Here is a 16,441-nt window from a genome sequence, read left to right as displayed (position 1 = left end):
TGTCTATTTTTGTTTGCTTCCTGTTTCATTGATTTCCATTCTGATCTATATCTACCCCTCTTTGTTTCAGGGGTTTTGTTTTGTTTTGTTTTCTTTTTTTTTTTTTTTTTTTAATTTTTTAAGGTGTAAATTGAAAACATTGATTTGATACCTTTTTCTTTTCTGACATGGATATTTAATATTATAAATTTCCCTCTAAGTATTACCTACTTGCATCCCACACATTTTGAAATGTTGTATTTTCATTTTCATTCTGTTCAAAATATTTTCTAATTTACATTTTTATTTCCCATTTGATTCTTGGGTAATTTAGAAGTGTTATTATGTTCCCAAGTATTTCATAGATTTTTCCAGTTCCATGATTTTCCAAATATCTTCTTGTTATTGATTTCTAGTTAGATTCCATATAGTCAAAAATAAACTTTGTATGACTTGAAACTTTTAAAATTTATTAAGCAAAGTGTTTCATAAACATGTTGGTTGATAAGTGTTATACTGTCTTTTTGCTGATTTTCTGTCTACTTGTTCTATCAGTTATTGAGAGAGAGGTATTAAAATCTATTGAATTTGTTGATTTCTCCCTTGCAGTTCATTTTTGTTGTTTTAATATATTTTGAATCTTTGTTATTAGATGTAGAAGCAATTAGGAGTGTTATTTCTTCCCAATGCATTGGTCCTTATATCATTATGAAATGACCTTCTTGATCCTTGGCAATATTCTTTGCTTGGAAAGCTATTTGGCCTAATATTAATATATCATTGAAGTTTTTAATTTTTTTTAACTAATGTTAGCATGTTGTATCTCTTCCCATTCTTTTGGCTTTTAAACTATGTGTTTGTATTTGGAGTGTCTGTTTTGTTGATGACATAAGATTGGGACATGCTCTTAGCCGATCTGACAAATCCATGTCCTTCAAACCACTTATATTTGAAGTGATTATTCATATGATTAAGGGTTAAGCCTCCTGTTTTGTTGTTTTCTGTTTTCCTCAATTGTACGTGTTCAATTTTTTTTAATCTTCTTTTGAATGGAGTATTATTAATAATTCTGCTTTACCTCCTTTATTGGTTAATTAGCTATCATTCTTATGTTGGTAGTTGCTTTCAGGCTTATATGATATATCTTGAACAATGGCAGACTACCTGCAAGTGGCCTTGGACTACTTCACAACTGGTCTAGGAACCTTACCATAGTGCACTTTCATTATTACCCTCCTGGTCTTTGTCACACATTTTCTTTTTAATGTGATATGAACTCTATACTATATCGTTATTTTTGTTTGACGAATTAAAATTACATTTAAATATCAAGAAAAATCTACAGTATATTTACCCTGACATGTTTGGGTACTCTTCATTTTGGGGGAGTGGGGTCCTGTAGATAGTATTTCCAGACAATATTATTATCCTACCATTTGAAAAGAAGCTCCTTTAATATTTCCTGCAGTATGAAACTGCTCGCAGTGAATTCTTCTCTCAGTCTTGGTATACCAAAAAATTCTTGATTATTGTCTTTGTTTTAAAAAGACATTTTCAATGGATATAAAATTATATGTGGACAGTTTTTTCTTCAGTGCTTTAAAGATGTTGCATCTTAGCTGGGCACAGTGGTGTATTCCTGTAATCCCAGCAACTCGGGAACCTGAGGCAGGAGGATGGTGAGTTCAAAACCAGCCTCAGCAACCTAGCGAAGTCCTAAGCAACTCATCAAGACCCTGTCTCTAAATAAAATGTAAAAAGGGCTGGGGATGTTGCTTAATGGTTATGTGTTCCTGGGTTCAATCCCAGGTACCAAAAAAAAAAAAAAAAAAAAGTCATTGTATATTCTTGTTCACATTGTTGCTAATAAATATGCCGTGATCATTATCATATCTTACATTTGATCCTCTACCTAAATGTGTCCTCTTGTTTTTTTCCTTCATGGTGCTTTGAAGTTGTTCTCTTTATCATTGATTTTCAGAGATTTGATTTCCGAAATGATGTGTCTTGGTATAACTTTTTTCAGATTTCCCGTGCTTGGGGATGTTGCCTTTCTTTGGTTTACTGATATGTATAATTTAAATTGGAAAAATCTGGGCCACTGTGTCTTCAGCAATTGACCTCCTCCTTTTCAAAGGACTTCAGTTATACTCTTATTGGACCATTTGGAGTTGTACCACAGCTCTCTAATGCTGTTACTTCCTTTAAACAAACAAACAAACATTGTTTTTTTCTGTATTGCCTTTTGGATAGTGTACATTACTATGTCTTCAGATTCACTGATATTTACATCTACTACTAATCCGTTAATCCCATCTACTATATTTTTTATCTCAGTCACATCTCTACATATTGTTTAATCTTTCCTGTAGCATTTTGAACAAAGACAGCTGTTATTTCTCATGTACCATCACCAGTCACCTCTGGTGAGCAGCTGAAAATATGCCAGGAGAAGGGAAGAGTGCTGTAGGCAAGAAGGAAATGGAATAGACATGTTAACTAGAATTTTCATTAGGTTTATCTCAGCACCCTGCCTAAATCCTAAGACCTTACCTTGGCTTCATGTTTAAGAAGGCTGCCTTCCCATCCATCTGCCATCTTTGCTCCCAGGCAGTTCTTCATTCTATAACTTTAGAGGAAGAATGTCTGTAAGCTCTGGACAAAATAGGCCTCACTAAGTTAATGATAACCACATGAAAACCTCTTGTCCAAAACAACCAATAAGTGCAAATATACTCATATTCCCAAAGTATTCTAAGCCCAATTATTCTTCCTTTGGTTGATATAAAGCCTGATTGTAGTATTATACAAATTTATCTCTCCATTACATCAAAGATCTGTCACTAAGACTTCTATGTATAAGAGTTCTTCTCTTACAGTACCAGTGAAGTAACTCAAGTTCCCTTACTCATGTCCCCTTATTTTTTCCAAAATTTGTCCTGTGAAAACTTAAAGAGCCCTTACCAGCTGACACCACCCTCCCCAATGACAAGTGCCAGTGCCAACATGTAAGAATCTTAGCTAGAGAGTGGCATGACCGAAACGCTAAAGATGATTTTAACAAATTGCTCAGTAACAGAAGCTTAAAAGCAGATAAATAGAATGGAACTCTCAAGAAGAACCTGATGACCAGATAAATCAGTGCTTAAGTAATGGAAAGTGATTTTTTAAGGAAAAATAAGTGACATAGACTTGTGTCTTTTTAATCTTTTCACAAATCAGGTGGTTGGAACATCACTCTCCACTCTCAGCTAATCACAAATTATGAGCAGAGGTCTCAAGTCACTTTTCACTAAAAAATAAACAGGAAGGCTTGCAGAGAAGAGAAAAAGATTACTTGTAAAGGCTGTGTGACAACATATCAACAGTTTGCCTCTATGAATTTTCATGTATTGCTTGAAGTGTTTTCTTGTAACTTTAGGTCTTAAATCACAAAGAAGGCAAAAAAGTGCCTTGATATGGACAATGTTTTGTTTTCTATCAGACAGGTAAATTTATCCTATGTATGTGCATAAAATAAAATTTAAATTAATAAACAGTTCACTTGACTAATGAAAGGCTTCTATATTCAGTTATAAGTAATGATAAGAAAGGCATAGCTGAGCTATTCCAAGATCTTTTGTTTAAAATGTGTCAAATAGTGATCATTTCCATGGGCAGAAAAAGAAAATGAATCTATAAAACAAAAAATAAAAACATCACACAAAGAATTCACACAGTAAGATGAGAATGAATTAGAGGAATCCCAGGGAAGAATAGCATGTTACATCCAAAATTAAATAATGATAACACACACACAAAGAAAAGACATGGTTATATAAATTGCTCAGAAATGAGTCTCTATGAAAGAGGCATCTATGCAATGCAGGGATTTAAGAAGTGAGGCCATTGTTTTGAATGAAACTTCATAGTGGATGCCAAGAGAGTCCATATGTATACACCCTCTATTATCACAATTCTTCTTCTAGGAGAGGAAATCCGAGCGAAATCCTAATATTTGGAGCCACTTTTCTCCTCAACATAGTTAGGAAGCTGGAGCAGAGAGGCTTAGAAGTTCATCAAATATTTTGGCAGGATCACAGAACTGGGTGAATGAAAATTGGCATTTGGGACCTGTCAGGAATGAGAGTCATCCCTCAAACACCCCCAGGTTTTCAGTTAGAACTTAAAAGGGTACACCCAATGGTAAAGCTATAATCAAAATAAACCAGTCTAGTGTCAAATCATTTCACACCCTGATTCAATTAAAGTGATTTTTTCAACTTACATGCCTGCCAAAAGCAAAAATAAATCTTCTCTAGTGAGAGAAAACATACAGAGCCTTAAATTATCTCTGCAGTATTTTTTTAAATCTATGATACTAGGAATTTGTTTCAGTAAGCTGTGTTATCACTGTGACCAATAAAGACCTAACGAGAACAATTAAAGGGGAAAAAGTTTATCTGGGAGCTCATGGTTTCAGAAGTCTTAGTGAATAGACTGCTAACTCCATTACTCTGGACCCCAGGTTAAGTGGAATATGTGGAAGAAGAATACAGCTGATGTGGCAACAGGAAGCAGAAATTAAGCTTAGCTCACCAAGGACAAAATATATACCCACAAAGGCACACTCCCAGTGACTGACCACTTCCAGCCACACCCTTCCTATCTACAGTTGTCACCCAGTTAACCCATTCAAGTGAATTAATGCACTGATTAGGTTAAGATTCCCATAACCCAGTCATTTCACCTTAAACATTCTTTCATTGTCTCTCACATGAGCTATTTATGGACACCTTATATCTAAACCATAATAGAACTATATAAAAATAACAATGTGTACAAAAAATGAAATTTAACAAAACTCCAAGACCAAATATGGAAACCAGAAACTGGTATAGGAGATGCAGATGTTGTGGTTATATGACAAGGATCTAAAAAAAAAAAACAATGACTAAACTATCCAAGGAATTAAATGACAAGATAAAAATTTTGATCTCAACTTGTAGACTAAAAAACAAAGAATCAAAAGCGATTTTTAGGAATAAAAAAATCAAATAACAGAAATTATCCTTTTAGTATGTGGGTTCATCTTGACATTTGAAACAACAGAAGAAAGAATTATTGTACTACATAATATTCTCACAAGAGAATGTCCATACTGATTCATAAAAAGCAAAGAGGTTAGAAACAAGCATCACAAACAAATAGTGATATATATATATATATATATATGCACGCATTTATATTTATATATTCATAATTATAGTTACAAAAGTAGGAAAAAGATTGAGATAGAACAGATGGATGGAATTTTCACCAACAGTAGAGAATTTTTTCAAACTAATGGAAAACATCAAGCCAAAGATTCAGGAACCACTGCCAACTCATAGTAGGATAAAAGATAAAACAAACAAACCTAGATACAGAAGGCATAAAGAAAATTTTAAAGTCAACCAGGAGAAAAAAGGATACTTAGGATACTCATCTTCAAAGAAACAATAAAAAAAATTGACTGGCAATTAGTAAATCAATAGAAATCAACACTGGAATTAATCTCCAATAAGGGCATTAGATATCATAGACCAAGTGGGCAACATCTCTGACACACTGATTCTAAAATCTTAGTCTATAGGACAACTTATTTTGTTGCTTCCTAAATTAGTGACTTAAAATAAGGAGAATAACACCCATTTATTACCACACAATTTTTAAAGTCATAAATCTGGATTGGTTCAGCTTCTTTATCGTCTTAGAATTTCACAAGGTCAAAATCAAGATGTCATACAGCTGACCTCTTACCTGGAGGCTCTGGGGGAAAGTCTGCTATCATGTACCTTGAGATTGTTGGCCAGACTCAGTTGCTTATGGTTTTAGGACTAAGGACCCCATTGCCTTGCTAACTATCAGTGTGGAGTCGCTGCAGCCCCTAGAGATCTCTCCCCAGTTCTTGCACATGTGTACATGGATCCCTGCATCTCAGCGTCAGCAGTATTGCATCTAAACCTTCCTTTCTGCTGCAATTCTCGTTTGATTCCAGGTAAAGCAAATTTTTTTTAATTTATGGGCTCATTTTATTAGATTAGACCTAGTTGAATAATTCAGGTTAATCTATCCACCTAGATCTATAAGTTTAATTACACCTGCCATGTAACATATTAACAGAATCTAGGGATTAGGGATGGATGTGTCTGGGCAAAAGTCCAAAGGCAGCTAACACTTTCCTGAAAAAGAAAATAAGGGAAGCCTCATCCATACAATTCTGAACTTAATGTAAAGTAATGTAAAATAAAAACACTTGGTATAAGCATAGAATGGACAGCTGGATCAATAGAACAGAAAATTGCAATATTCAGAAAATTGTCACATGACAGGGGTAGCATTAAAACTCAGCAGGGAGATTATGAACAATTTAATAAACACAGCTAGGAAAATGAACTCTCTATATGAAACATCTCTCTCTCTCTTTTTCTCTCTCTCTCTCTTTCTCTCTCTCTCTCTCTCTCTCTCTCTCTCTCTCTCTCTCTCACACACACACACACACACAAGTCCCTTATAACAGTTCAACCTTTCAACTTGACAATGGTTCAAAAGTGATATGCATTTAGTAGAATCCAGACCCTGTGTTTTGAATTTTGATCATTTCCCTGGGTTAGCAGGATGCCATATGATAATCTTGTGATACTGGGCAGTGACACCAACCACAACTCCTTGGCAGCCATGGTATCAAGAGGATAATCAAAAAACAGAAACTACAAAGAGGAAGACTGATCAATTTTATACAGTAAGAATTTTGGAAGTTTATACCATAAGAGACATCTTAGATGAAGATATTTTAAAAGCCTTTCCTTGCAGAATTTATGTGCATATATTAAATAGTATCAATTCTATGAATCAATTATAAAAATGCAAAATGATCTATAGGAAAGTAAACAAAATGATATAAGCAGATAACCTGCAAAAGATGAAAACTGAGCAACGAGTGATATACCATTTTGTACCTATGATATTGAAAAAAAATTAAGAAGCTCAAAATTTGAGGTGTCAGTTAGGATACAGGAAATGAGAGGGAAGAGCATTCATGTAAGCAGTGAGTGAAACACGCACTATGAGCAAGCACAGCATGAATTATGCACTTGCAAGGAATTCTTTCTTATTGTAGCTTAAGCATGAGGTAAGAGGGAAAGAAAAAAGAGATTAAAGAGGCTGACAAGAGTAGATAGAGCCTTCTTTCCATGTTGTGAAGTTTGCTTTTTATCTGGAAGGAAATGGTGAAACAGTAAGGGATTTTCAGCAGGAAAATGCAATGCCAGGTTTGCATCATACAAAGATTACTCTGGAAGCAATACAGAATGGTTAGGAGCAGGAAGAACTGGAGAAAACAGGCTGCTGCAATGATGTCACACAGAGATGATGAGAGCCAAATAAAGACAGCAGCTATACAGGTGGGGAGAAGGAGATGGTACACAGAAGAAACCAGAGGCAGAATGAACAGATAAAGCACGTCATGGATAAAGCAGGAAGGATAAGAGAGGGAAAGTCACGGAAATTTCAGGCATGGCTAATGTGGAAATTATGCAGTTCTCTTAAAAAGTTTTCAATTGAAAGAGTAGATTCACAACAGGTCAAAATGATAAATTCAGAGGTGACTTTGGGGTCCTGTGGTCAGTTGGTTCCATGGGTCTGAAGCTCAGCAATCAAGACAGGTAATAGATTTTACCATAGTGATCATTGGTATGATAATGGTTACTGAAGCCCTCTTCATGGGTAATACCACATCTATAGAGAGTGACAAATAAAAGAGGTCTAAGAACAGTGTCTCATGGACCAAGAGAGATAGTGAAAGAAGAGAAATCTGAAAAGGAGTAAACAGATGATAGCAGTAAAACACAGGGGGAGCTTTCTTAACAGAAGGTGTATCTGGCAGAAGCAAATACTTCAAAGACATGAAGACAAAGACTGAACAGATACCACAAAACTTACCAACTGAAGGGCATTGGTCATCTGTGTCTATAGCAGACATAGGCAGTAGTGATTGAGAAGTGAATAAGAAGTGAGGAATTTAGCACATAATCTTTTCAAAAGCAGGATTTGGGGAACAGTATGGCACGTAAGCTGGAGCAGGGTTGCTTTGGTTTTTTGCTTTTAAAGGTGGTAGTGCTTTAAGAATATGTATGTATTTGAGGAAAAGAAGCAGTGTAGAGGGAGAGGTTGGTGTTAAAGGACAACAAATGGGTGGAAAGGCTGAAGTGGCAGAGGAGGCAGTTACCAGAGGGCTTCACTTTGAGGGGGAGAAGGGTTCTTTTTCCATTGCAGAGTGGGCTGGAACAGGGACAGGTATGAGGCACTAATAGACAAACCTACTGCTAACTGGGAAGCAGGATAACACAGTTCTCTCTCATAGATGTATTTTCCTAGTAAGATTATTTACTGGGAGGGAGAATAGAGACATGGGCAGGGATATGGACATGGTTGACATGGTGGCAATAGGCTCTGGTTCAGTTCATGAAGAAGACAACTTGCTGTTCATCACGAAGGGAGATGCTAAGGGCCCAGGTGTGGTTGAAAACCAATAATTTTTTGGTAGCAACAATCTGTGTGTAGTGTGTGTGTGTGTGTGTGTTGTGGGGGTGTGTTTTCTAGCAGTGCTCACCCACAGGGTGTGTACAGGATTTTTAAAAAGTTGAGTGATTGGATGAAACCCATTTGAGATCTTACTAGTAAGGCAGAAGGACAAGCACTAACTTTTATTCAATGACCCTGAACATGAGAATTCATCTCTCTAAACCTGTTTCCTTATCTATAAAGTGGGACTAAAAATAGTATGTGTCTCACTTGGCCATAAGAATTAAATGAGATAATAAAGAGTTCCTTACTTTTTTACTAAGACTTTCAATGAGAAATAAGTAGAAATATGTATGTTTTGTGAAAGTTAAATTGTGGAAAGATATATATATATATAGAGATAGATAGATAGATAGATAGATAGATAGATAGATAGATAGATATAGATATATATATAGATATAGATAAATGGAGATAGTGATAGACAGATGCAGATATATTTTTCCCAGTGCCTAGTACATAGTAGTATTGGTAATTATTATTGGTAGAGATATATTTTATTTTGAAGATGCTGGTCCTAAGCCAGTCAAGTAATTTTATAACTTGGTAATTGGTTGTGACCCACACTCTGAAAAATGCTGATATGTAAATGATCAGCCTGATGCCTGGAACATACTAAGTCCTCAACACAACTTAGAGGGTTAAAAACGCCATCTTATGTTTTCATAATGTGTCACTTTCCAAAATTGTTTAAATCACATAGTTGTAATATAAGGTATCCCCCAAAAGTCCATGTGTGAGACAATGCAAGAATGTTCAGAGGTGATATGATTAGATTATGAGAGTTGTAACCTGATCAGTAGATTAATCCACTAATATGAATTAATCGAGTGGTAACGCAGGCAGGTAGAGTATGGCTCAAGGACATAAGTTTCTGGGGGTGCGACTGAGAGAGTTATATTTTTCCCCTGGTGGAGCTCTCTCTGTGCTTCCTGGTTGCCATGTCCTCATCTGCTTTCCACGGCCCTGATGTTCGGCCACATCTTGGACCCAGAGCTATGGGGTTGGCCAATCATGGACTGAACCAAGGAAACCATGAGTCAATTACTTATCCGCCTCTAATCTGTTCTTATCAGATCTTTTGGGCACAGCAATGAAAAAGCTGAATTAAAGCAGTTGCTCCTCATCTTCATAATCACTTTATTAAAGTAAACTAAAAGTTTTCACTTTTCTCTTGATCTACTCTTGAGAAATTCACGTCACAATGGCTTCGAGTTGAGCAGTAGGAAATTTTAGAAGTTACAATCACACTTTCCTATGGACATTCATACCCTGACTCTTAGAGCACATTTTAGGTTTTCTTTAATTATCTTGCGAGAAACAGATCATTTTATTGTGTCAATGAAGAAAAAGAAATAAGCCATCAAGCCATTGTCTTAGGTTACGAAATACCTGGTTTCTATGTAGAACATGCCCAATAGAATGTACAATGTAGTGGCAACTTCCCCCTAATATAAAAGTGTGTTTATTTTTCAGTTCTGAAAGTGAGCCAAAGACATTTGTATCAGAAGACACTTTTATAATCTTTCTGTTTTATTTTTCTAGTTCTCTTGGAGACATTGAAATAGCTGAAGTGAATGTCAAGGGTTTGTTTGTGAGGCTCCTTAACTCTTCTCTTGACAAAGAACTGGAGATTGGAGATCATATTCTCCAGCAGAATGTGAAGGGACAAGCAATTTCTTTGTACCGATTCCTTCCAAATATCATAATGCAGGCCAGTTCCACAGTGACGGTAAGTATGACAGAAATTTTGTGAACTGGAATTGCAGAGATAAAGTTCATCAGCCTGTGGCTCAGCACCAGTGGTGGTCTCTTCCCCAGATGTGTTCATAAAAAGTGATTTATTGTTATTGTTGGTTAATTGAGCCACTTTGTTTATCTTCTGGATAAAAATATATAACCATAATTAAATTTTTACAACTGTCTTCAGTTTGGTGCATGATACTTTTTTATCATTTAACTATTAAAGTGGAGTTCCCAAGTTCCTTAAACTAAGTAACCTTGTCCTTAGAAGACAAGCAAAGAGATTTTTCCCAGAACAGGTAATTGTACATTATGCTGGAAGATTTCCCCCTCTTTCCTGTGCTTTCCTTTAAATCATGTGCAGTAGCTATTTAGTGGCACACAGCTTGGTATTAAATATTTCATTAGTTATTATATTTTAAAGCCTCACCTGAAGCCAAGCACAGTGGCATATGCCCACCTGTAGTGTCAGCTCCTTGGGAAGCTGAGGTGGAAAGATCACTTGAGCCCAGGAGTTTGAGTCCAGCCTGGACAACACAGCGAGACTTCATCTCTTAAAATAAACGGCACTAAAACCTCACCTGTTGAGACAGGTTAAGTTGCAATAACCCTATGACCTTCACAAGACTACGCTGAGCCCAGTAACATTTGTCACGGTTTTCTTGCAGGTATGGGCAGCAGCATCTGAAGCCAAGCATCATCCACCCTCAGACTTTCTTTGGAAGGAACAAAACAAATTTAGAACAAATCCAGATTGCACAACGATCCTGTGCAAACCCAACGGGGAAGTCAGTGTCTGGTTTGTAACAATAGTTTTTAGCAAACCGAATAGCCCTCTTTATGTCTCTTCCTTCTCTTAGCTTACTTGGCTATTTTTCCATCCTGAAAAGCTTGAAAACTCATCATTAACTGCCAACACATCAGGCAATCCAACAGCATCCTCTTTCCAGCATCCAAGTGCCAAAGAATTGCTTACCATTTGACAAAAATAATTTTGATATCCGGTATTTCTCAAATTTTGGAGTCCAGGAAAGATTTTTGTTTGTGATGTTAGCTTGAAGAGCAGGGTAAGAAGGGCACTACATACAACCTCTTCTATTCCTTTATTTTTCTGGTATTTATGGAACTTCTTTATTCTTATGACTATACTAAGTGCTGGGACTATAACTTAAAAAAATGGCATCTGCTTCCAAGGGACTAATATTCTAAAAAAATTTTACTCAATTTGAAATGATTGTACTTTATCCACTCTAAAATTAAGTGTATTATGAATAACTTTGTATGATTTGTTTCCAGTATTTGACAATTTTATAATGTTATTCTATTTTTCCTTGGTATATAATAACATCATAAATATATATCCTTTGACATGCTAATAAAGTTTAAAGGTATCTCTTTTTTATGACAACAAAGTTAATTCCTTTTTCAAAATGGTTATTTAGAGTTTTCTTAAGTACTTGTCTTTTTTCTCATCCTTGGTTTCACGGTGTCATATAACTACTAACCCACACGATGTGTTGATCAGAATCTCTTAACTTCTTCCTTGCTCCATCAGACCGTATGCCTCACTCAACTTTCCCTTTAGAATGCTCTGCTAATTTATTAAGAGCCATTTCATGTCTTTCTGTGAGATCGGTTTTCGTTAGATGGGGAGAACTTTCACCAGATGTCATTTAGCAGACTTTACTCAGTCCACTCTAAGTCCCTTTATGGGTTCAAACTGAATTTTAAACGATTGATAATAATTTTAACTAGTTGGAAAGAAAAAGTTATGCAAGCTAAGTTACTTCCTCAGCCTCCAGAGAAGTCATTAGCACAACCCAGATTAGTATGAAGGCTTCATGGTTCAGAACTTTCATCACATTTATCCACTTTGTAAACAGGTTTGTGCCTTCTGCTTTGTGTGTGCACTGTCCCGGTGATGAGTGCTGAACCAGGCAGACCAAGGCCCTGAGCTCCTGGGATGTGCACCCTATAAATTGTCATTTGCTGCCACTGAATTAGACTTTGTCCTTAGATTGTTTTACCTGGTTGGTTGAACTACTTTGCACATAATAATTCTATTTGCTAATGAAAGACTGAACCTCATTAATTTATATTGAACATATTTACATATATTTGTTATCTGTCAAGCATGGTGGCATGTTACATGTAGTCAGTTCTTTTCCTTAGGAGACACAGAGTCTTTTAGTAGAAATTGAATGTAGCCAGAAATAATTACAATGCCTCGAAACAGTACTTGAAGAGAAATATGTGCACAGAGCATGACAGCCCAGGTCACAGATGTCAACTATGTCAAGGCGTGTCAGGAAAGGTGTTGGCAGGAAGAGACTCTTGTTCTGAGTCTGTAGGTGGTAGTGAGTTTGCCCATCTGCCCTTAATCTGAGAGGGCTCTTGGCCTTTCCACCTCCCTGACTGCTCTCTCCTGTGCTCCTCATGTGGTCTGCTCCCACCACTCTGTCCTTTTATTACTTTCATTTTCCAGGACCTGATCACTTCTTCAAGCCACAGAGCCTTTGCACATGCGCTTGCTCCACTGTAATTTTCTTCCTCCCTTTTTACCTATTAAATCCTTCCTTCCCTCAGTTCAATACTTTTTCCCCCCAGAGTCACATCCCATTGTACTATGCCACCCATGGTAAAGCAATAAGTAGTATTCAAATCATCTAGAAAATATTCCCCCCAAAAAGGCTAAAATGTGATTTTTAAGTCAACTTGAAATCCTAATGTAAAAACAAAGTTCTTTTTTTCCCAGTTATCTAAATGTCTGTGTATACATACATATATTATTAACTAGAAACTGTGCATATATGTGTGTGTATATATATCTGTTTACAGATATATATATATACAGATATATATATATTTGTTTATAGAAAATAATCCATAACTTTGGGGAAAGTCACTTAGTCAGCCATATTCTGCCTGCAACAAAAGGCACTTATACAGACCTGAATAGATCCTGTTTCTGGACTTGCATAATACTATTTTAAAAAGAGAAGTTACGTTAGAAGTCATTCTTACACAAACAGTGTGACTCTACTTCATGTACAACCAGAGAAATGAAAACTTGTACCCCATTAGTGTACAATGAATCAAAAAATAATTTAAAAAAAATAAAAAATAAGAAGCATTTCTATAATAGCTTGTATTCCACACAAAAAAGAAGTAATTCTTAAAAAGAGACTAAATAAAGTATGATTTAGACTACTACTTTTTTGAGTTATCTAGTCACTGACATGATAAGAGTTAATATTCCATATTAACTATAAACTGTAGGGTATAGTACGAAAGTGGGTTTTAGTTTTGCTCTGCCATGAATTAATTATGAAAATATTATTCTAATTTCTCATCTATAAAATAATGTATGATATAATCACTAAGATTCTATGAATTTATGGATTTTAAAAACAGGGCTTGGCTTTTTCCACCAGGCACAGTTGTCCCAGAGGATTTATAGCCTCTGCACTGTATGCTGAAAAACTAATAGACGTCTTGTGCTTGTTCAGTGGTATTTTCCCAGTCCATCATTCTGTACTGGAGATTCAGATGTGGAACAGACCCCTCTTAGGCAGTGGGAGCTCCCTGAATGCCTCTTTATAGATACACGATCTTATTGATTCTCAGTAATGTTCAAGTGTTTTACAAAGGAGGGAAACAGGACATGGAAAGTTCAATGTCTTGCTCCAGGTTACATGATTAGTAAAATGACAGAATTAAAATTAAACCACATCTTCTAGGAATTTTTATGTTGTACTGAAAATAGCCTGCAGTATTTCTATGACCAACATTCAAGAAGGAGAGGTTAAATTTTATCACATTATCATTATTGTAATCAAATGTTTTTAAGTCTTTACAAATCAGGGAGAAATAAAATATTGGTCTTGCCTAGGAAAGGCATGCAATGTAATTAAGAAAGATCACACTAAAATGATCACCAATTTGTTTTCAAAATAAATGTCTATGTCTCAGCTATTCAAAGAGGAGGATCCCAAACTGATGATCTGCAGCAACTGTGGGGTTTTCTTGTTGTTGTTCATGAAAATGAACTTTTAGAAAAGATTTTGTGTGCTCATTTGTTTTTCTGAGCCTTGCCCAATTTGCTTGATGTTATCTTTATGTCTATTTCATTTGTCAAGTCAACCTGAGCCTTTTTCAATGGCAGCAGCACAAAGCTGAAACCTGTAATTTTATAAACTAAAAGCAGATCACAAGAACAGGTAGAACATTAGGGTATGCTTTGGTGCTTAATTTTCTCATGCTGAATAAAGATATAATTGTTGGTCACTATGCAGGATTTTCCTGAGTAAATTTTTGCACATACTCATTGTTCAGATGCTTCAGGAAACTAACAAAAACTCCAGCTTTTAGTGCTCATGGGGCTTCCTAACTCTCAGTTAGGATTCTAGACCAAAAAAGTATTCTTCTTTATGTCTTTAGTTTTACTACCTAGTTCCCCATCTTGAATTATGGAGATATATATATATAGAGAGAGAGAGAGAGATAAAATGATGCAAATGTTTAAAATTTTAAATTATGAATATTTCAACTACTTTTTGCACAGTTCTTTATAGCTATGAAATTTGGTAGCTCAACTGAATTTCAAATACTCTTGTAAAGTGATGCCCATGACCACTCTCCCCATTTTATATATGAGAACACAGTCCAAGATAGTAAGTGGCTAATCGGATTGAGGTTATGCAGTACTTGCAGGTAAAAACAGGTGTTTTACTAGATCCCTCATTAAGTAATTCGCTAATCCACACACAGTAGGTAAATGACATTATATAGTTTGATTTTTAAATTATATTGCATCTTATTTTATCATCTCAAAATGGACAAATACCTAAATGTAAGACCTGAAACCATAAAACTTCTAGAAGAGAACACGGGGGAAAGGTCCTGGACATTGACCTTGGCAATGATTTTTTTGATATCACACCAAAAAGCTCAGGTTACAAAAGTAAAAATAAATAAATGGAACAATGGCAAACTAAAAAGCTTCTGCATAGCAAAGGAAACAATCAAAAAAATTGGGAAAATATATTTGTAAATCATAATGTGATAAGATGTTAATAGCCAAAATTTATAAAGAACACTTACAACTCAATAGCAGAAAAACTAATGAACTACTTAAATGGGCAAATGATCTGAACAGGCATTTCTCCAAAGAAGACATAAAAGTGCCCAACAGATTTATGAAAAGGTGGGCCATATCACTAACCATCAGGGAAATGCAACTAATAACCACTGTAAGATACTACCTTCCACCTATAAAGATGACTATTATCAAAAAGCAAGAGATTAGTATTGGTAAAGGTATGAAGAAAAGGGAAACCTACTACACAGCTGGTGGGAATGTAGATTGGCACCACCATTATGGAAATTAGTATGGATGTACCTTAAGAAATTACAATTTTCTCATACTAGACAAAGGGGCCAAAAATATGCAATGGAGAAAAGATAGCCTCTTCAACAAATGGTGCTGGGAAAACTGGAAATCCTTATGCAACAGAATGAAACTAAACCCCTATCTCTCACCCTGCACAAAAATCAACTCACAATGGATCAAGGACCTTAAAATCAGACCACAGACACTGCATCTTATAGAAGAAAAAGTAGGTCCAGATCTTCAACATGTCAGCTTAGGATCAGACTTCCTTAACAGGACTCCCACAGCACAAGAAATAAAAGCAAGAATCAATAAACTGGGAGAGATTCAAAGTAAAAAGCTTTCTGTCAGCAAAGGAAACTATCAGCAATGTGAAGAGAGAGCCTACAGAGTGGGAGAAAATCTTTGCCACTCATACTTCAGATAGAGCACTAATCTCCAGTATCTATAAAGAACTCAAAAAACTCTACACCAAGAATGCAAATAATCCAATCGGCAAGTGGACTAAGGAAATGAATAGACACTTCACAGAAGAAGATCTACAAGCAATCAACAAACATATGGAAAAATATTCAACATCTCTAGTAATAAGAGAAATGCAAATCAAAACCACCCTAAGATTCCATCTCACCCCAATTAGAATGGCGATTATCAAGAATGCAAGCAACAACAGGTGTTGGCGAGGATGTGGGGAAAAAGGTACACTCATACATTGCTGGTGGG

General features: G+C 35.7%; 1 protein-coding gene across 12 annotated transcripts in view; it reads left to right on the top strand.

The window, feature by feature from the left end:
* Positions 1–16,441, top strand: part of LMNTD1 (lamin tail domain containing 1) — a 475,302-nt gene that overhangs the window by 435,368 nt on the left and 23,493 nt on the right. For all 12 annotated transcript variants that reach the window (XM_079139428.1, XM_079139427.1, XM_079139422.1 and 9 more), the window contains 2 exons: positions 10,129–10,315; positions 10,995–11,114. In XM_079139428.1, the coding sequence (XP_078995554.1) occupies positions 10,129–10,315; positions 10,995–11,114 (307 nt within the window). The remainder of the gene's footprint in view (positions 1–10,128; positions 10,316–10,994; positions 11,115–16,441) is intronic.

The sequence above is a fragment of the Sciurus vulgaris genome (assembly GCF_902686455.1).
Source record: "Sciurus vulgaris genome assembly, chromosome: 5".
NCBI classification, from domain to species: Eukaryota; Metazoa; Chordata; class Mammalia; order Rodentia; family Sciuridae; genus Sciurus; species Sciurus vulgaris.
This window is presented reverse-complemented; position numbering and strand designations above follow the sequence as displayed.